The sequence below is a fragment of the Juglans regia genome, chromosome 11, assembly GCF_001411555.2.
Source record: "Juglans regia cultivar Chandler chromosome 11, Walnut 2.0, whole genome shotgun sequence".
NCBI lineage: Eukaryota > Viridiplantae > Streptophyta > Magnoliopsida > Fagales > Juglandaceae > Juglans > Juglans regia.
In genome coordinates, this window is record NC_049911.1 from 29,254,734 (window position 1) to 29,277,939 (window position 23,206).

Below are 23,206 nucleotides of genomic sequence, written 5' to 3' on the forward strand. Positions count from 1 at the left end.
CTTGCAAACAAACACAAAATAATATAACTCTCATAAACTTTTCATAATTTCTCTCTTTTCAAAATAATTCACAACTTTCAAAATCAATCTAAAAAATATTATTAATAAATATAATATATAATTAATTATTTTAAAAATATTTCTAACGGGATACAACTAAAAATGTAAACGCTTTGCCCTGCTGTAGTGATTGTCTGGGGAGAGAAAAACAGCCCACTCAACAAAATGTTTTAATACAGTTTCTGATGTCTAGGAACTGTGGTAGAATTTGAGTGAAAAATCTGAAGTCAGGACATATCGAATATGTGGTTATTATTATGAGAAATATATAAACTAGAAGGAATGCTTTCATTTTTTATAACAAGTTTGATCGATCAGGAAAGCTATGAAGAGTTTGGAAGACTATCAATCTGCCTAACAACCTGATCAAGATCATAATGCTGCTGCAGTGGAGGAAACCTGCAACTGCAGAGGCAAGAGCACTAAGAAGAGCGATGGATTTATGTGCTGATCTAGGCTTCTCAAAGGTCATATTTGAAGGTGACTGCCAGGAGATTGTGGATGGAGGCTACTAATGCAAATCAAGGGAGTTGGACAGCAGTAAGTCAGTCCTCTAATCCATGATATCAAGAGTATGATGAAAATCGGATTGTGATGGAATGTATCATTCAACTATAGAGAAACAAATATGGCTGCTCACAAGTTAGTTAAATTAGTTATTTCTCTACAGAGGAGCACGTGGATGGAAGAGTGCCCTATGCAAATAATGGATGTGATTGTAAAAGAGAGAGCTTGTAATGACTGATGTTTTATATAAGCAGTGTTGGTTTGCTAAAAAAAAAAGGAAAAGAAAAGGCAACCATCATAACTTTATTATTGAATTTTGGGATCTAATTGTCAATTGAAACAAAGGAAACAGAGTGTGATACAAAGCCCAGAATGCTTCAACAAGGCAACGGCCCAGGTTATTCAAATCTGGGTCTTTTAACGGAGAGTAATAAATTTGAGGTGTTTGGCCCACATTGACAACGATGTAAAAAGAGTGTTTTTTTTTTTTTTTAAGTGAAAAATGAGAGTTATTAAATACTTATAAAGTGTGAATGAATTAATATTTTTATCATATTAAAGTATCATGCTATTAAAATTACTTATATTGATATTAAATGGCTCGTTTGGATAGTGAGATGAAATAAGATGATTTTAAATGAATTGAATAAAATATTTTTAGAATATCATTTTTTAATATTATTATTGTTTTAAGATTTGAAAAAATTGAATTATTTATTATATTTTGTATGAAAATTTAGAAAAGTTGTATAATGAGATGAAATGATATAAGATGGGTTGAGAGTGTTTTTGTATCCAAACGAGACCTAAATTTTAATGTGTCTATACCTAATAATTTGTGTATATATAAGTAAATAATTTTATCGCAATATTCCAATAATTTTTGTATAATTCCTACACTATCTTTCAATTCTTATCCCACTATGATAAAGTGACACTAAGCATAAACTTTTGAGTTGTTTTTTAAAAAAGTAAAGAGATGATCCAAAGATTCTTTGATAAAAAGTGACAATTGTAAAATAGATCCTTTGGAAGAATTACTTAACAACCAGATTCGGATTCTAGAATAAGATTTTATGTTTTCTGAGTGCCACCTATTGGCTATTATGGAGAGTTATAAAGAATATAGAGCTGTTGAAATACAAATGCCTTGGTTGAGACCTTTTATCAAACACTTCCTTTTGTCTCTTTAGGTACTACGTGTTGGCGATGTCACAAACGTTCCTTAATTTCTCTTGCAATTGACTACTGTACTATGAGGATGAAATGAAGAGTAAGAATAACATTTGTGCAATGAACATGAAGTAAAGGAAAAGCGTCCTTAAGCATATTTGAGACCATCACACGTATGGAGTTTTTCTACCAAAAGATGATCCCCTTTTTTGTTTTCATGGGGATTCAGTGGGGCATCTAATTCTCTGCTATTCAATGTTTTCCCTCCAAAGTGGAACCCCGTATTGGGTTCTTCGAAGTAATTCGACATCAATTTTAAAGAATATATATCTGCACTCAACATACATCCTTTCGGCTCTATTAAATTCCTCCCACATCTTGCTTACAAACTCGGAGCATGCAACGCAGTCACATTTGCTCTTTCCATCTTGGCCTTCCCGTCTGTCTTTGGTCGCTTCTGAAACATGGTATAGAATGATAATTGATAGTACTATTTTGTTTTGTTTTCAGTTTAGGAAAGATGTTGGTTAATCAGAAAATGTTGGGATGTTGTTGCACAGAATTTTGGGGAAGCTTCAGCTAAGAGACCCATATCAGTTGGGCCTTGGGGAGGTCAGCAAGGGCTGGCTTGGGACGATGGATTTTACTCAACAGTGAGGCAACTGGTGATAACACACGGAGCGGGCATCGACTGCATCCAGATTGAATACGATGAGAGAGGAACCTCAATTTGGTCAGGAAGGCATGGTGGAAATGGAGGCGACAGAACAAACAAGGTTATTTATACCCTTGCTTGAATAATCACTTGGTACAGAACCCAACATGATCTAGAAAATGTCTGCAACAAGAATAACGATATTCGTAGACCGTTTTACGACTCGTTTTATAAGTAACTTGCACGAAAGTGTCACTCCATCTCCTTTGTGTTTGATTGATTTATTCGTTCTTCAATTCTTTGTCACTGTATAGATCAAGCTTGATTACCCGGACGAGTTCCTAACTTCAATACATGGACACTATGGTGGCTTAAACGACTGGGGACCGGTCTTTATTCGATCGCTTACTTTGGAGAGCAACAAGAAAACATATGGACCATTTGGTATCGAAACAGGAACATACTTCTCATTCGCAATGACTGGGGGCAAGATTGTTGGGTTCCATGGAAAGAGTAATTGGTATCTTGATGCGATCGGAGCTTATTTGAGACCGATTGAAAACCAATACACCTCCAAAGCTTTGGCTTATTCGCAAAAGCCTCTTACTAATGGGACTGAGAAGGTTGGCTACTCTGTAATACAAACGACTGAAGATGAAAGCATTGGTGTATATCCTATTGCAGTAAGACCAAAGGATGAATTCGGCAACCCTCTAAAGAAACAAGTCAGTGATCTAGAAAAGAGTGGTGTTGGAACCATGGAAAAGGTATTCATTAAGCAATCTCTCTTACTTTTTCTCTTGAAGTGTTAACTACAATTTTTTTTTTTTTTCCTCTCAATTTTTATATGTTGCACGAGAAGAAGATGATCTAATTATTAGGTTAAAGCTTCATTCATTTCAGATGCCTGGTTTTGAGAAATTAGTGCCATCCAAAGTTGATAGCAATGGCGTGGTGACCTATGGGCCGTGGGGCGGTACTGGTGGGACTATGTTTGACGATAGAATGTATACGGGCATTAAACGAATTAATTTGTCCCGCAATATGGTTGGAATTGTATGGATCAGAGTTTTGTATGATCGGGATGGGGATGCCATTTGGGGAAGCAAACATGGAGGCAACGGAGGGTATAGAAATGAAAAGGTACTAAATCAAGCTGGTCTTTATTCCCTGATTATAAGGTAGTATTTTATTGTACATATATATGCGGTACCTAGCTAGGCTATTTTAGAACTTCAAAACTCCCTCACTTTTTTTTTTTTTAAATCTTTTTTCCAGTTAGTCTTCGATTATCCATCAGAAATCTTGACGCATATAGTTGGCTTCTATGGTCCAGTGATGTACATGGGGCCTAATGTTATAAAGTCGCTCACTTTCTATACAAATAAGAGAAAGTATGGGCCATATGGAGAAGAACAAGGAGCAAGTTTCACCACCAAACTGAAGGAGGGAAAGATTGTCGGAATCCATGGAAGAGAGGGTTTATTCATAGATGCACTGGGTGTACATGTTATAGAAGGGAAAGTAATGCCTTCGAATCCTTCTCCTTCCAATGCAATCACGTCTTCTAACGAACCCCCCATTGCAGAGGTAGATAGATATTCATATTCTTCGGTGGTCTAATCTATAAGCATTTTCTGCATGCCAATATGCATTTATATATATATGATCATGGTTTATATACACAAAGGTTTATAATAGTTTGTTTTTTCTATTTCTTCGATTGGGTCCAGATTGCTGGTGGTGTGATAAAAGAACCAGCTCCATGTGGACCAGGTCCATGGGGTGGGGATGGAGGAAGACCATGGGATGATGGAGTTTTTTCTGGGATTAAGCAGATATATTTGACAAGATCATCAGAAGCCATTTGCTCGATTCAAATTGAGTATGACAGAAATGGACAATCTATTTGGTCCATTAAGCATGGGGGTAACGGAGGAACCTCCACACATAGGGTACTTAATTCTTATCGATCGATCATTCAATTTCGATCTTTACGATACTTTAAGAATACTTTTTTTTCTGAAAAAAAAAAAAAAACAAAACAGAACAAGAGAGTTTAGCATCCATTGATAATACTATATTAAACTACGTAATTTTGAGCGCAGCTGCAATTGGAGTACCCGCATGAAGTGCTGACTTGCGTATCAGGGTATTATGGTTGCATCGGTAGAGACGAGAGGCCTAAAGTGGTAAGGTCACTAACGTTGTACACGAGTCGAGGTAGGTACGGTCCGTATGGGGAGGAAGTAGGGACATATTTCACGTCAACCACGACAGAAGGCAAGGTGGTCGGTTTCCATGGGAGGAGTAGCTCCTACTTGGATGCCATTGGAGTCCATATGCAACACTGGCTCGGAAGTCAGAAACCTACAGGAAAGTCTTCTCTTTTCAAGTTGATCGATTCTTTGTTCTGAAATATAATACTTTTTTAATCATAATGATAATAATTCCTATAATATTATTAAACCATGTCTGATATACATATGCTTCTGTCAGTCTATGTCTAATGTATTGTGCTCCCAAAGTCCAAGGTCAATAAAATTGTGTGTTTGATCTAAAGTAATATCTCCTGAATATTCATTCCAATACGATTCTGGGCCTCTGTCCATGCCCGTGGTACAACTATTACTGGGCCATATCCCGGGCTCGTTTCGGCCCATAAACATTAGAAGTAAGAGGGCAAACCCAAGCATATATGCTGGGCAAGATCAAAACCCATCGGCGTGTGTTGCCAAAGCATTGAACTATGAGACTTGGGCCAGAGGACATCCACAAGTTTCTGCTAACAGTATCACTTGTTAATGCATTACGTTTTAAGTGGCTGTATATTTAAATTGTAAATATGTAAAATCATTTAAAATATATCACATCAACAGATATGATGGAAGATAAGAAAGGAATTGCATTCCCTTTCTCTTTTTGTTTTCAATTATTTTTTCCTTCAATTTGGATTATTTTTTTTTTTTTAAAAAAAAAAAAAAAAAAAGTGGGTGTACGTAGTTGAGCCTATATATAGATCATGCTAAGAACCTAGCCAGGATGGTAAAAAAGAAGATCAAAGGTGGATGAATTAAATTTGGCATCTATGGGATATAGTACTCTTGATCTGCTGCATATATGTCTTTTCTAATAGTTTAGCAGAATGAAGGCAGACAGCAAGATCATGTGGTACAAGACAATTTATGAGTACTAGTACTGTAGCCTTAGACATTTACACACAAGCTGCATCCCTAATACTCCATTACGTACCTTGCTTTCTTGCAATATCACACATCCAATCAAGCATAGTGATGAAGGAAATGTGTATATCATTTCAACACTCGATTTCGAACCTGCCTTGTTTTTAATACAATTTGTCTTTTCCTCCATTCTCCTTGAATGGAGTCTAGCTCATCATGAGTACTGTAATGCATGAAAGGAAGGTTTTTTTTTTTTTTTTTTTTAGTAAGGTCAAGTCAATGCGTGCATGCTAGCAAATGGCAGAGTTTATCCTAAAATGAGAGTACAGAACAAAAAAGAAAAGGCCTTTATTAAAAGGAATATTCTTGATAAATTAGTTTAATATAAAGGAAAATGGAAAAAGAGAATAATTCTGTAAAGATGCTAGCTTTACCATCGAGTGTCCATTATAATTTATGTAGATCAGTACATTATATATAGCTCGTTCAACATAAATGGTATCCTGAATCCTGATCATGAAAGCATGCGAGCGACCATCGTGAAAGGGACAGGTACTTCATCAATTATCTTCAGATTAATGTCATGTAAAAACAATATATAGCTAGATTCACACTGGAAACCAGTATACTATATATATATATATCAACTTCGTTTTTTGGATAATTGATGACAGTTTTTTGGATAAGAAGCAGTACTTAAATTTGAATTTCGCCTATATATAATATGGCTTCATGAATGCATGCATGCCTGCCTTCTTAAAATGAAAAAGACAATGTATCTTTCGAGTCTTTTTAGATCCATCCGAATCTGAATAAAACAGCTGTGTAAGTACGTCTTGCTCGGGGTTTAAAGCTGTAAAAAGGTGGTTTGTTTTTCTTTGGTTTTGTCGTTGTGTTTTTTTACCTAAAAACTTTCTCGGTGGACCTATCAAACGACTACAAGTCCCTTAAAACAAGACTTCTATTGATCTACGTGAATGATCGATCTTCTTCAAGTTAAGCGTGTAAAGTTCATTATGCCAAGTCAAATGGCTGTATAATTGTCTGCTTTTTTATAGGCCAAAACAAAACTTACTAGGAAAAATCAAGCTGGCCGGTTGACATGATGGCTAAACTTACGATGTTTAAAACTTTAAATGCATGTACTAGCTTTAGTCCGATTGGATGAAGAAAGTATTTCATTTTATTTTATTATTATATTTTTTTAAATTTTAAATAAAATATAATAAATAATTTAATTTTTTTAATATTAAAATAATAATAATATTAAAAATAATATTTTATTTAACTTTCATCTAAAACCATCTTATCTCATTTCACTATTCAAACAGATCTTATTATTATATCTAGAATATTCATTAATAATAAAAATCGAATAACATCGAACAACAAATGCTTGAATTTCTTCCATTTTTGCCTCCATATATAGTTCAGTACGCTTGGCTTAATGCATGGTTATCAGCTGTAAAAAAAAGAAAGGTTGGTGCAGAAAACTGGGAACTTTCATGGTCTCGATTAGTCTTAATTTGCAACATTGCCAAATGATTATAATGACAGCATGCAATTTGAAATAATTAGGTAGACCTAAGTGAATAATTAGAGTAGGTGAAAGATTCCGTTGTCATATTTAATTGCATATATATATATATATATATATATCGATAGGATGGATGGATGGATGGATCATGCAATGAGAAAATGACGTGGCACACATTATTATTCTTCATCGTGACGTGGCAACTGACGATCTAAATGGGGTCTGAACTCGTACGTGCAGACGTTATCGCTAGCTCCTTAATAATTGATCAAATATTATATATGTGGTAGATTTTAACTGTGGCCTACCATTTGCATGGAAGAAGAAGAACATAGCACATTCAGATGACCAATATCATATTGATCTTATATGTATATATATATATACACACACACAACACTCTTAAGTTTTCATTTGGGATCTGGATAATGCTGCATTAAGTTTTCATGTCCTATGCAACCAACAAATTATTTGTACTTGGACAATTTTCAGATTCCTTGAAATTAAAGTACCACGTACAATCTTATCTTTTAAGCTTCCCGCCAGACGTTATGTAAATGAATAATAGAATACAAATTAATTCATAAAAAATTATGCCTCGTTCAGATAATAAGATTAGATTAGATAAGATAGTTTTAAATAAACTGAATAAAATATTATTAAGATATTTTTTTATTATGATTGTTTTGATATTTGAAAATTTTGAATTGTTTATTTTATATATTTTGTATGAAAATACGAAATCTTAATATTCTTTAATTTTGAGTTTTTCATCTTATTGAATTTTGATTAATGTTATATAAATCAAGTATATAACTTCTTTTTTTCATTTGAATATTTTATTTTTATTTTTTGTCCTCATTAATTCATGCATCACTACTCGTGTTAATTATTTATTTACCCAATACTGTGAATTTCTCATAAGAGAACATGATTTTGGACGTTTTTCTCCAATCTTAACTATTTCTTTCACGCAAGCTAACACGAAAATGGAAACCCAAATTCGCATGGAACACTTTCTGTGTGGTGATCGAAGAAAGTCAGAAAGATATCGTGTCAAGCTTGAAAAGAACATCGGATTATTAGTTTATTCTTACCAAAATCTCTTAATTTCTTCGTTGTCTACATGAGCTATTATATCTTACTCAAAATAGCCCATATGGATAACTGTTGGATACGACCTAGGGCATCCATTGTAGATCAGAAGGCTGGCCCACGAATTGAAGTACCGAGATGGTTGTCCCACTGAATATCAAAATGTGTAATCGGTCATGTACAACTGACATGACTTTTGGACTACTAAAGTTAGGCAGGTCTCTACTACTCTCTATTCTCTCCCAACTATTTTGAATACTAGTTTTTGTGTCAATTTGATTCTCACAGTGGGTGCAGTTGAAGACAAGCTTGTACCACTGTCTAACATTATATATGTTTGAAAATCTTCATATAGCTCCAAAGATTTTCGAGCCCAAAAGAAATTTAATTGTCATAGAAAACCAATAATATTATAGCTTTATTTCTTAAGAAATAAAAACCCAAATTGACGTGTGAATCCACTACAAGAAAAATAAGTATTTGTGACGGATTATTTATCGACGATAACGACTATTTACGATAAATACGGACTTCTTTTGACAGAAAATAATCATTTTTATTAAAAATAATTAATTATAAATTAACAATTTTCTTGTAATGATTTGACTAGCTAGGAGGTTGAGAAGTATAGAGGTACTAGAGATTATATAATTTCTCAATAATTCTTCTACGAAATCTATATTATTTGATGGTTTTGGCCGGCAGTTTGAAACCCATGCAGCTGATTGATAGATCAATTTCTAAGTACCGTTTCATACTTAACTTTTTCTGGGATTGTTTATCTTAATTACCAATGTTGGTATAAATTAAGAAACGGGCAAGAATATTATATGATCGAATTTATTATTCATATACTTGGAAAATTAAGAACAGTGGTGCCCATTATTGAACCCATGACACTTCAAAAAGGAGCTAGCATGCTTGAGTCCATGGTGCTCTCATATTATATATATGGTAAAGTTGAAAATGGCAAAAACCAATAACGATAATGATAATAATTAATGGATATGAGCTGTAAAAATAATAAAAAGGCGAGGGAAGCAAAGCAAAGTAAGCAAGCAACGTCCCTTTTTCTAAAGCCTATAGAGATCCCTTGAGCCACTGAAATGAGGTGGTCTATCTGCCTATTATGATTTTTATGATCATCATTTTCTGCTACGTTACAAACTAGGAGAGAGAGAGAGAGAGAGAGAGAGAGAGAGAGAGAGAGAGAGAGAATCTAATCTGTGGAATAATTGGTGTCAGCTAAAAAGAGGTCGATTCTCCCTTGTATACTAACAGAGAAAGTGCTTGTGTTTGCGTCTTAAGCATCTTTTGTCTACCAAGTGACAGTTGTGTAGGTCCATCTTGCCAAATGGTTTGCACTTTGAGAGAAATTAGAGATGAGGGAATAGTAAAAGTACTGTAAAACGATATATGCATTATGCATGCATCGATTGTAGCTAGGCCAGCTGCTTCCTAGAAAGAAAGACAAGATCATGAACGAATGATAAAGGAAAAGAACTTCAACATTCACCTAAAAAGATATAAAGTTGGGGAAGTTTTAGAGAAAAAGGTTGATAAAAAACCAAAAAAGACAGTCAATTACGCCATCCTGCACGGGTCCATTTTCATTTCCTCTCCTTCCTTGATCTGTTCTCCATCCAATTAGGCAATGTACAATCAGTCATTCATCATTATCAATATCGATCGCTGGCTCTGATCTCCCTATCACAAAAAAACCTTTTTGGAGAGACGTACGTTACGCTAATCTGTTTAGTCAAAACCAGCACATCACATGCATATATATCATCGACCTGCGCGCTCCTGCCTCTGCCTGCTGTCACTCATTTTCGAATCGGTTTCTATTAATCTCTGTCAAAATAATTGAATTAAACATATGCATTACTTTTTGTTGTTATGTCTGGATATAGGAAAGAAGTCGTCCAATTATGAGATATTGTGTATACTACATGTAAATAAAATATTACATCTCATTGCATTAATTAGAACTACTACTGCTACCTAGCAATCTAGCTCGTTATTCTTCCAAAATTTAATACAGCTAAAATAAAATAATTAATGCACTCGTGAATTTATCCGTGATTAATAATTAAAAAATGAATAAAATAATGTATATATGTGATCTGTTCCTAGTATTGTTTGAGTAGTACTGCTCAAATTAATATATCATGTATCGATCGGTCATGATGGTGATACCTGATATAAAATTGTTTACATTAATTATTGATCACCACTTGTTTGAAAATCCGTAACATTAATTAGCAGTACTATAAATTAACTAGGACATTCTCAGGCACCAATCAGCAGCTAGCTTATTGAATTCAAACCGAATAAAAAAAAGTTGGATTTGGATTTTCAAAGTCTAATTAACAATATATTAATTAATTGCCTAGCTAGCTAAGAATCGGATACCTTATATTTCCTATATATATATATATATATATATATATTAGCTAAAAAGCATGACATTCTCTAGTAGAGCCTGCAATAATAACGTAGGGACCGATCGTGGGGACAGCTGCTGCAATATTAATCTTCATGATCTCTTTCATACTATCCATTTCTATAGAATAATAATAATAATTAATAGTTGGATTGTTTTGTAATAATTAGTGGAAAAAGAAGACAATTAACATACATCTGATCAAACAGTACTAATTAACTTCTTGATGACAAAATGCAAGTAATTGAAGTAATTAATCTATATTTCAACTAAGTTAGGCCAACTTGTATTATTAACCGATCATAGGTACTTTGATGATCTGTTGAAAACTTTATTATTATTATTATTATATATATAATATATATAGCATAATGTTGCGTAGGCATTAATTTTTATTATTTTGGGTATGCATTTCAATGAAAAAGACAAGCTATACATTGACTCTAATTAACAACTACATTAATTAAAACAAAGAAAATCAAATCATTGGCAACCATTAATTAACTAGTATGGATATAAAGTATTTAATTAAATCGGAGGATGTACATACGTCATGTGCAGTACTTCTAGCATTAATATTATTGGATATGTATATATATGATTTGATCCCCTTGATCTCTTGGTGTTAAGCACTTGGGGTAAATAAAGTTGGAATATGCTAAGTACATGATGAATATCTGTCTCCTTATAATGCATGCAGCTAGAGTACTACTACTGAAGAAAGACTAGTACTACGTACTGATGCTGTATATATATACATATATACGTAATTAATTCATATATATACCTTTTTAATTATCACACAGCTTTCACCTCATCATAGACATGACATGACATGACACTTTCCATAACTTTTTAAATATCTCTTACATTTGAAAAGAAAAATTAAAATTTGACTGATAATATATAATACACACACACGCGTACACCACGCACCTCAATAGGGTGGAAAGAAAATGCAGTGTGTAGCATTTTTCAACTTAAAAAACAAGGTGGTACGTACCTGATCTTCAGTTTGCATGGAAAATCAAGCTGGAATTAAATTTAGCAAATCTTGATAAGGTATGTATAGACTTGCAGGATCATTAATTTATATGGATATATAAAATATCAAACATCATGATCATATGCATTTCGATCATCGTGCTGAGGGCTGATCAGGCGTTTAATAAATAATTTACATGAAGGAAAGAATTAAGGAAATCATGAAGCTGATGAAAAAAAATAAAAGCATCTGTTTCAAATTTCAACCAAAACTAATTAGATTAATATATATAGATGTTCAGTACCAGGCCAGCTAAGGTCCCTACCCCCACCCCTTTTTCCTCGATAAGATGATATTTCAGTAATTTTCAAACCTAGACGAGTATTAACATGTACGATCGAGTGTGCATGCAGCATGCGTAGACGGAGTTCAAGATTTTCTATGAGGCAATAAATTAGTGATCAATTGAGTCTGCATGCAGCAGATTGAATATTAATATTGCAGAAAAAAGTAGAGCACCAAATTAATGTCTTTTTGTTGGTGACTCAGAAAGACTGAATCGCGTCCAAAAAAAATCCTAATTAATTGGGAATTATTATGATCACTTCCTACGTGACTCGGTAATAATTAATACCTTTTTCCTTTAATATTTATTTATATTTGTGTTGGGATATATCAATATATATTATATATATATAATTATATAATACCGGGTTGTGAAAAATGGAAATATCCCATGGCACCTCTCAGGACCTTTAGCATCGATCCTTGTCATGAAATGGATGGAAGGCCTAGCTACTGGCAATTGGTAATTATCGTTATGGGATTAACATATAATATATATACAGAGAAATTAATATATCTAAATCACATTTTTTATAATACGTACCCCCAATATATGTGGGAGGCTTTTCACATGATTATGTTAAAAAATTATTGATATATATTTTTTTTAATTATAATAAGAATCACTATAAATAGTGTGTTAACACATGGCTGATTTATATGTTGCAAAACTTCAGCATATATATAGTCTTGTTGGGATAGTGAAAATGTTTCATCTCTCGATCTCATCTCATCTCATATCATAATTATAATTTTTCTAAATTTCTAAACAAAATATAATAAACAATTCAACTTTTTCAAATATCAAAATAATAATAATATTAAAAAATAATATTATAATAATATTTTATTCGACTTTCAATTTTAATTTTAACTCATCTCGTCTCAACTCACTATCTAAACGGCATCTAATGTGGATCAACTAATGGTTTCACGCATTCGCATGTTATGTGCGGGCATGACCTCCAACATATAAAAACTACAATACCTGGTAAAAAGAAACATCCATTTCCTTCTTTCTTTCTTTTTTTTTCTTTTATGAAAAATTGACTTCATTTATTCATCAGATAAAAGTTACATCCATGACTGGATACATACAAGAAAATTCCCAGATCACAAGCCAACTATTACATTTGGAGCTCCACCAGTACACAAATTCATTTGATACTGGTATATAGTCTTAATTACTGTTGTAGCTCTCTTCAGATAAACCGTCTAAGAGACAGCACTCTGCCTAAAACAGAGACTCATACCTCACATTCTATAAGAGGAGATGACTTAACCTCTACTGACAAAACGTCCAAGAGATTATCTTTTTTCTTTTTAAAATAAACTAAAGGAAACAATAATGAAAGCATAAAGATATATATGAAAATGACGAATTACAGTTTAAATATACTCGGTTGACTTCGAAATCAGCCATAAAAGTTATATTTGAACGATCTGATTCAGTGATCCGTCATTATCTTCCTAGCGATCGGCCTAGGAAGTATCTTGTGCTGCTCGTGGCTTACAAGAGGTGCTGAAGAACTGTAGATCTGTCTTTTCAGTCTAAAGGGAATACAATAAATTAAGAAAATAAGAGAAATGAGGAAAGAAGAGGAGGGGGAAATGATGACTCCTTAATTAGGGAGTCATCATTTTTAATTTCGGTGTAGTTTGATCACTTGACGGCCGAGTCAAGAAGATCCTCTAAAATCCCCTAAAGTCATTTTCTCATGTCGTAAGACATGACGTGATGCACATTAACACTTTCATAGGCATCCATGGACCTCTTTAGATCGAAAAACAAACCAATCAAGCTAGCTAGCTTCGATGTGAAACTTCGTTCTCTGTTGACGAGATCTTGTTGCTACCCAAGTTTCAAGAATGTTAGGCATTGTGAACGGTTTTTTAAAAAGGAAAGAAAATTTTTATGCACAAAATCGAGTAATCAAGGCGCCATTGGATAGTTGCTGGTTGATATTACTTAAGGGACAAGCATATGCCCACATTTTCTTATGTGAAAACATTATTTTTTGTTTTTTTTTTCCTGACACATATAATACAACAAAGAAATGATATGAAATTTAGTTTGACTAATAAATGTATTTTCATGTCGAACATATTTTTCTCACCTTAGTTTGACTAAAGAACCTGTAAGAGGATATTGGTCCCGGTTTCACACTTTATTCTAACAGAGCTAACAACACGAGAAAAATGGTAATGTTTTCTTTGAGTAGTAAAACTGTTCACACGAGTTTTTTTCCCTTTGAGGCCTGCCGATCGAGTTCATGATGGCAGTGATGATAAAAAAAAACAAAAACAAAAACGTATATATCAATAAAGAAAACTTTGTCTGCATCTATTAATTGCGTTTGCATTAATTTTTCTCGTGGTCAGACGTACGTCGACTCAACTGCATTAAATTATTTTGTGCTGTTTTCACTATATATGTTGAACCCAACCCACATGTTTCTCTGTTACGATTTGGTCATCGAAAACCTATATATCTCAATCATGTTCCATACGAGAGAGGAAGCACCGATCTCAATAATTCTTGGCATGTATAGGTTCGTGATCGATGGTCCTCATGGATGTGTTTTATTGGACATGTTGGCCAACGAGTGGTTGATTGTGTGAGAAAAAAAAGGGGAGACTATAATTATAGACCCCATAACAGATACATTTTGGACGTACGTGCCGAGAAAAGGAAGGCAAATAATAATAATAAAAAAATATCAGACGCACCATTTTCTCACTCATCTTCTTTCTAGTTCCTCCTAGTTTTGAAAAGGAGCTCATGATGATCTTCTTCGTTATTCCTCCCAACCAAACATGAAACTTGGCTTTCACGTTATCAAGTTGAGGTAGGTAATAAGGCTGGTGAAGTTTGACAACAAAAACAGAAAGAAAGAAAGGATTATGAGTATTTTTCTTTGTTTGATTGAATGAAAAAACAAGAACAATCGAGGAAGGGAATTATGAAGTAACGGGAAGAGAATATTACACAAATCAATATAAGAAAACTAGATTATATTATATATTATACAAAGCAAAAGGTAAAAAATGCTTTTAAACAAGAAAGAGGCAAAAGGCTTTACCAAAGTCTAGTCAAGATCGAGTGTAGAGACAGACAAGGAGATGTTAGTTGGGCATGCATTCAATTAATTGTACATCGAATTTAAAGGATGTCCGCATTGATCGAACAATCATTGTCGTTCCTGCTGCAAATAGGCCCCAGAGGTACACAAACGCTTTGTTTGCATACAAATGCATGCATTCCTAGCTCCTGCACTGTAAAATAATGCATCTTGGTTCGATCTTTGACGATCTTACGTTAGAGAGGCCAAAAAATAAAATAAAAACCCCGAAAGTAATTTCCCAATCGAATAATCCAAATTCGTTCTTCTTTCATTTTAACTGTTGAGTTCTACTGATCATGTGGGTAAGTCGTCTCAACTAACCCTAGCTAATTGGGTGGTCAGTCAATGAAAACGGGAAAACATGCAATCTGTAATTAATTATATTAAAATTTTCTTTTGAAAAGAAAATACTCTACTTTTGAGGATAGATCACATGATCGAAGACCAACTACTACTACTACTACGCTTCATTTAAAATTAAAGACCACCAAAAACTACATTCTGATCATGGATAAACTAGCACAAAACAAAAACTATTAAACTAATTACAATAATTACAAATTTATGGGAGGGTCCTTAATTCTCACTATGAAAATCTAGAAGGTACGGTGGAATGAGATTGAGGAGTATGCATCCAGTCAAATTCGTGTAGTAGTACTACTACAATTAATTAACAGCACCTCTTTATTTATTTTTTAATTTAAATTTATAATAAGATAGGTAAAAAGGGTCACTAACTTATATTTTAAGGAATAAAAAGCCCAGAGGTTGAACATTAATCCGCTTCAGTTGGTGACAATTATCTGCATTACGCACGTAGCCTTATAAACAAACCTGCATGGTTATAAAATTTGACTTAAGAGAACCCCACTTTTGCCTTTGGTTCATTATCATTGCTCTGCCACTCTCTCTATACAACCAAAAACCCCTTAATTCGTAATCTACCTTAGATACTGTGAAATTTCTTGGAGTTCAAAATTGATGGGCTCTACTCTGTAGCCTCTCTTCCATTATTCAGCGATCATGACCTTATAATTTTTTATATACATGTATGTGTATATATATATATATATTTATTATATGAGTTTATTTATGAAGCATCTGCTTCTGTTGATGTGGTATAGGCTGTTTTTTTTACAAGGAAGAAAGAGAGATCTCGGAGAGAGAGAGAGAGAGAGAGAGAGAATCTTTCATTGGTTGCATAAGCTTAACATCGTCCCAGAGTCTGCACCCACGTGAACGCTTCCTCGCTCGTGTCCCCACACAGATCCTCCGTATCCAAAGGTGGGCCCCTCCTCAACCCCTTCTGAGTTCTTCTGCCCCCAACGATCCCTTTCCCAGAAAGGAGTCCCTCGGCAAAAGGCCACACATACACACACCAGCTCTTTACAAATTTAAATGGAAAAAATAAAAGAGAAAATACCTCCCTCATCCCCTACACGTGTCTCCCTTATGTCGCACGTGATATCCACGTGTCTCTCCCTCTCCTAACCAACTCGTCTCCTTTCCCTCTCCCCTCTGTCCTATAAATTGAGAACCTGTATCTTATATCCTAGACACGAAACGCAGAGATATAGAAAGAGAGAGAAGGAGATAAAGGAGATCACACACAGAGAGTCGGTCAGACTCAGATTCAGACCCAGACTCAGACTCAGACTCGCTCTGTTCTGTAAAAGAAATAGAAAAAAAAGGAGAATACTTTTTAGAGAGAGAAAGAAGGAAAGAACAAAGAGTCCTACAGATGCAGTTCGTCCTCGTTGTCTCGGCTTTTTAATCTGCTTATCCTTTTGTGCTGAACGAATAACGTGGTAAAAAGCAAAGAGGGTAAGAGAGCCAGCGAATCTTGTGCAACGTAGAAGATCTTTAAAAGTGCAATCCCGCTTACGTTAGCCCCCCCCCCCCCCCCCCCCCCCCATAACTCTGCCACAAGATTTTTGTTCCCTCCTTCCCAGGCCATTCCTACAGAGTACTTCTACTCCCAGCGCCTCCTTCTTCCCTCCGCCGGTGTGCGCACTTTCCTTATCCTACACCACCTTCGTTCCCCTATAAATACCTTCATTTTGTTCGAAACATAATCGCACAACATTTTTATTCTAAAGCAACAAAACGCACAAGCTATATATATATATATAGTAGGTAAGCAGCATATATATATATAAAATGGCTACTACTAGGCTTCTTTTAACGTTTGCTATATATCGATTAATTGTTACTGTTGGACTGACCGTGGAGCCCACGGAGCTTCTCCGGCTGGGAGTCGACGGTCAACTCAGCGTTGACCCGGCTGATATGGAGACAGCTTCGCTTGACTTTGGCATGATGAGCCGAACGGAGCCGCTAGCCGTTTTCCACCCGGCCTCAGCGGAGGACATCGCCAGGCTCATCCGAGCGGCTTATGGGTCGGCTCGCGGGTTCACGGTCTCGGCAAGGGGCCACGGGCATTCCATAAACGGGCAGGCTCAGGCAACAAAAGGGCTGGTGATAGAGATGAGCGGCTTAAGGGGTAGGCAACTAGGGTCGGGAAAGCCGGCTCTTCCTCGGGTCTCGGAGGAAGAGAGTTATGTGGACGTGTGGGGAGGGGAACTGTGGATAGACGTGCTAAGGGCAACGCTAGAGCATGGGCTTGCGCCGAAGTCATGGACAGATTACTTGTATCTGTCAGTGGGTGGAACCCTTTCGAATGCTGGGATTAGCGGCCAAGCTTTCAATCATGGACCTCAGATTAGCAATGTCTACGAGCTTGACGTTGTTACAGGTCCAATTACTTTCGCTTGCATGTGTTGTATATATGTTCTTCAGTTCTTCGAATGCTCTACTATATATCTTAAGCTTTTTTTTTTTAAACATGGGTTTAAAAAAAAAACAATGGTGTACTCGACATCATCTACGTACAGTGTTTCCCGTATGCTTTTCATACGAGTTTAAGTTGTTTTTGAGTTCTACCCAAGTATGTAATTAGCATTTATAGTTTACTTTTTATTTTTTATTGTAGTACGCGCCATGTATGATGTATTCAAAATGGGTCGTAATTAATATCTTTGGTAGCTTGTCGTTAATCTCAGGAGCGTTCATATATATAAATTGTTTGCTAAAGTAGCTTTCTCATACCATTTGTCTTGGTATTTTGTTAACAAGTTTGTACGAGTTTCACATGCTATGGACACATCTCGGAATTTTATAACATATTCTTATTGCTTGTAGGCAAGGGAGAGCTATTGACATGTTCGGAAGAGCAAAACTCAGCGCTGTTCCATGCCGTTCTTGGTGGTCTTGGGCAGTTTGGAATCATCACCAGGGCTAGAATTCCTCTTGAACCTTCACCCCAAAGAGTATGTTTCTCTCTCTCTCTCTCTCTCTCTCCAGCATATATACAGCACATGACATGCCAACTATTTTTACTTGTTTGAAATAAGTTTTGGTTGGTAATTCCAGGGTAGGGCACATACTTTTGCGACAAATTTCCTAGTATTTAGTTCATGACAAAACCTAAAAAGTAAAGCATCATCACCCCAAGAGTTTTTTTTTTAAGGGTTGGGTCCATTAGAGCTTTTTAAACCATTCAAACGGCCGTTCTAAAGCTGGCAATGTTGTTGACATGTCCTTTTTGCTTCTCTAACGTGGTCTGATCTTTCTCCTTCTTTGTTTCTTTTGTTTTTATTACTGTCTTAATCAATAGGTGAGGTGGATCCGAGCACTGTATTCCAATTTTTCCGCTTTTACCAAGGACCAAGAGTTCCTCATCTCTCTGCATGCACACCCTGCTGCCCAGAAATTCGACTATGTCGAGGGTTTTGTGATTGTCGATGATGGACTCATTAACAACTGGAGATCCTCTTTCTTCTCTCCTCGCAACCCTGTCAAAATCACCTCTTTTAATGCTAATGGAGGCGTTCTATATTGCTTGGAGGTCACCAAGAATTACGATGATTCCAGCGCCACCAGAATTGATCAGGTAATACATACATAAATACGAAGATTAACCTAACCCTGATCTTGAGTCGTGGCAACTACTATTATTAATAACAACAGCATTAATATTATTATCGTGATAGCAACAGTAATAATAAATTTAGATAGCGCATGCAATTATTCCATTAAAAAAAATGACCATTTTATAAATTAATGGGTAAAAGATAAAAACAAAAGAGAACATGATCATCATGATCATACAAAGATATCTGTTGTTATAAGTCACAGCAGCTTGCGTTGTTCAAAGTAGGTGGCAGTACTGGGGCTGCTGGGCGATTTTATTAGGCGCGCAGCTGGTATTCCAGTACTCTGTGTCTAGCTTATATATATATATATATATATATATATATATATATGATCATCCATTTCTTCCCATAGGACATTCCAACTCTATATATATATATATATATATATATATGTGAATAACTATATATCTTGTATTTGTCCCATGCATTAACAATTCAGACAGTACGGGCACTAGCTAGCTAGGAGGACAGAGTACTTGCGTCTAATTCTCAGTAAATACTTCCAGCTTCTTCATAATAATAGGATGAAAAAATTAATAAATTTCCATGCTTCTTAATTGAAAGAAAGCTGAGGTTAAAACGAATATATGGTAATAAAATCTTCTCATTTGTCAATTCATCATGTGTTCTGAGAAGTTAAGAACCTTCTACCATATATTATATATATATATATATAGTATATATCAGCAGTATGTCCTAGCTCTGCTCCTTCTACCATAAAGACCAATTTTGGGTACTTATTTTGTATGTATGGAGAGATTAATTAAATATATAATCGGTACGTAGCTTTAATTAATGGTGCCCCACTAGTAGTAGTGTTGGATTATTATTGGGACTACTCCAAAAGTGAATAATTTATACTATAAAATGTAAATAAAACATAAAACATGCACAAGAAAACATGATGGAAGATCTTCTGTAATCTAAATCTATCAGCCCATCTGTTCCTAAGATTGAACACAACTTTTTATATTATATTTTGAGTTTAAAAAATGAGTATATTTATGCCGTCCACTTGCCATATTATTCCCTTCTAATATTTAACCTATCTTCCTAATTAGTATATTCAATTAAAATAAAACTTGTTGGAATCGAACTTATCCTGCCAAAAAGCCCATTCTTTTGTACGTAGCAGTCTTTTAATATTTTAATTAATTAATTAATTAATTATATATTTTGATGTGTTTCTCTCTTGTACGTGTTCTCATTATTATTATTATTTTATTTCGATTCGACGCAATAATGACAATTAAGTTTTTAATTAATACTAATTTCTATGACTTAATTGGGGACTAATTGGCGCAGGAAATAGAGGCCCTGTTGGAAAAATTAGATTTCATACCAACATCGGTTTTCACAACTGACCTCCCTTACCTGGATTTTTTGGACCGGGTCCACAAGAACGAGCTGAAGCTCCGGTCCAAGGGCTTGTGGGATGTGCCGCACCCATGGCTCAACCTTTTTGTCCCAAAATCAAGCATTTCTGACTTCGACAAGGGCGTGTTCAAGGGCATTTTGGGAAATAAGACGAGCGGGCCGATCCTCATCTACCCCATGAACAGAGACAAGTAAGTTGCCAGATCATGCACATCATATATATTTATATATATATAGCCTGCTCAGGTCCTTTTTCATTAAACAACTGCATGCATGCAGCATACAAAGATTTCTCTACCCTTATTTTATGCAATATATATATATCTCAGAACGACATGCCCGCCCACCCATCGGGTTCTCTAATTTAGATGGCTACTCTACTCTTAGTTAATAGCTAGCCTTATCCGTACATGGAATTAAAACCACATTTTTATTTATTTATTTATTTATTTATATGCCAATCTCTAAATACGCAAACATGACATGATATATATATATATATATATATATGCGAGAAAAATACGTCCATATTTTTATTTATATGACCATCACTTGGCTCATTCATTAATATGATTTTTGGTACAACTAAACTATAAAGACAAGGTAGTTAAGTGACCTTCGAACACCAACTCGTCTAAAATATTGCAAGTTGTAAAACTATCAATAATTGGGAGAAGCATCATAGCTAAGGATCATAAAAGATAAAAGATTCAAGAATTGAAACATTCTACTTACGTGTGACATGCAAAAAAATTATTTGTAATCGTCTCTTATAAATTTAAAACATATTAATGTGATAGATCATCTATTAAAAATAACATTTCCTCTATTTAATAATAATTAAAATTTATTTAAAATATAGCATGTCAATTGTCAACCAACATCATCAGGAAGAGAGATCTGAAGTAAGAGATAATTTTGAATATCATCTCATGACGATGATGATGAGCATCATAAGGTAATTTCTGATTACAAACTCTCTTTGAGAGGTTTAAAAAAGAAAAAAAAAATGTCGAAAAAGCGCGAAAGCAGAGGGACCCCCGTGGGTATAATGTTCCCATGATTAAGGTAGTACACGTGGCGAACTGTAGAGAGGGGAAGAGGCGGACCACATGCACCTAAGGCAAAGCCAACTGGATGAATATTGATAAATAATACGTTAGCCAGCTAGGATTGACAAACACTTTTCTCTTTTATTGACTGGAACCCAACAAAAATAAAATAAAAAATCGACGGTAACGATCATCCAAGTGGCAAGATTCTCATGTCACGAAGATCTTCTCCGGGGGACCCAACTATCCCTTTGATGGGATGGAATCCATGTCCTGTTACTCAGCTACTTGCCTGCTTCCACAAACATATGCCGTTAGTACAGGTAACGAGCCATCACCCCCGGTGGGTCCACCCTCTTCTTTTGAAGGGTCCTACTCAATTCTCGCCCCCAAAACCATCATATCCCAACCACCCTCTTGCAAAACATGAGGATCATTGACAGCTTCGAAACATGTTTTATTTTTCTCTACTAATTTACGTTTGTTTTGTTTTGTTTTTTTTTGGTTAATTTGGTGTGGTGTGATTCTATGTAGGTGGGACCAGAGGACGTCGGTGGTGACACCGGACGAGGACGTGTTTTACCTTGTGGCGTTTCTAAGGTCGGCTTTGGACAATGGAGACGAGACCCAGACGTTGGAGTACTTGACCCAACAGAACCGTCGGATCCTCAAATTCTGCGAGGATGCGGGGATCAAGATGAAACAGTACCTGCCCCACCACACCGCACAACAGGACTGGGTGGACCACTTCGGAGATAAGTGGGACCGATTTTATCACAAGAAGCTGGAGTTCGACCCCCGTCGCATTTTAGCCACTGGCCAGCGTATTTTTAACCCCTCCTTTACTACTCAACTGGCTTTCTCCTGGTGACGACATTATTTTATAGTTTATATTTTATTATTAAATGATTGAACAACAAGTACACACCACTACAACAACATGATAGTAGCACTAGTTTTTTTTTTTTTTTGAATTTTTTGTACATACAATATAAATGACCCAAAAGGGCAACAAGTTTGGAGAAGAAAATTTTGTGAATTATTAGTGATTTGGAGAGGTGTGGTTCCTTTTTTTTTAACGGTGTGCCATAGATGTGGTGTTGTTGAGGGGTTGTTGTCTGAGTGCAAATGATATCTCGCACGGTGGAATCAAAGAGTCGAGAGGCTTGGGCCCGAGATCGTGTGGAGGCTCCATGTAATGTTGTTGTCCGTCTGGTTTGCCTTGGGATATTGTCTGCAGCTTCTTTACACACAGCTGGTTCCAGTTCTCCATCAATGTGGATTGGCGACGTCACTGTTTTACTTTCTTTTAAACACACCTTCAATCCTCATATATCGTCAATGTATTTTATATTAGAACAAACTTGAATTAAATTTCTGCAGTTTAGGAAAAAAAATAATCTGTTCTTCCTATTTATACTCTAGTCTTGTAGTTTTGCTAAGTTTCGCATGGTTATTATTACGGCACTCTGAATAAGAGCATCAGTAGCATATATTTCCATAACAGTTGTAAATGACATAAATTAATAGTAGTGTGACATCGACTAATCTCAGAGCAAAGCGTCCAAAACTTGGTGGCAAAATGGCGCTCTAAAGACTTCCTCGTGTATGTCTGAAAAGCTTTTAGCCTTTCTGACCGTGTTGGTCACATAGCTCTCTTTCCAGTTTCCAT

General features: G+C 35.3%; 2 protein-coding genes across 3 annotated transcripts; both read left to right on the forward strand.

The window, feature by feature from the left end:
• Positions 1–2,088: 2,088 nt before the first annotated feature.
• LOC108991336 (jacalin-related lectin 3) lies at positions 2,089–4,957 on the forward strand. 2 transcript variants are annotated; one of them, XM_018965518.2, is made up of 7 exons: positions 2,089–2,207; positions 2,301–2,516; positions 2,710–3,162; positions 3,284–3,538; positions 3,674–3,985; positions 4,129–4,350; positions 4,504–4,957. In XM_018965518.2, the coding sequence occupies exons 1-7, from the start codon at positions 2,205–2,207 to the stop codon at positions 4,810–4,812; spliced, it is 1,770 nt and encodes a 589-aa protein (XP_018821063.2). In that variant the 5' UTR covers positions 2,089–2,204; the 3' UTR covers positions 4,813–4,957. The 2 variants fall into 2 exon arrangements, with proteins under 2 accessions (XP_018821063.2, XP_018821064.2); XM_018965519.2 differs by having other exon boundaries at positions 2,092–2,207; positions 3,299–3,538.
• Positions 4,958–16,682: 11,725 nt separating this feature from the next.
• LOC108991365 (cytokinin dehydrogenase 5) lies at positions 16,683–22,543 on the forward strand. The gene is made up of 5 exons (XM_018965588.2): positions 16,683–17,865; positions 18,312–18,439; positions 18,787–19,062; positions 20,411–20,673; positions 22,069–22,543. The coding sequence occupies exons 1-5, from the start codon at positions 17,271–17,273 to the stop codon at positions 22,403–22,405; spliced, it is 1,599 nt and encodes a 532-aa protein (XP_018821133.1). The 5' UTR covers positions 16,683–17,270; the 3' UTR covers positions 22,406–22,543.
• Positions 22,544–23,206: the final 663 nt, after the last annotated feature.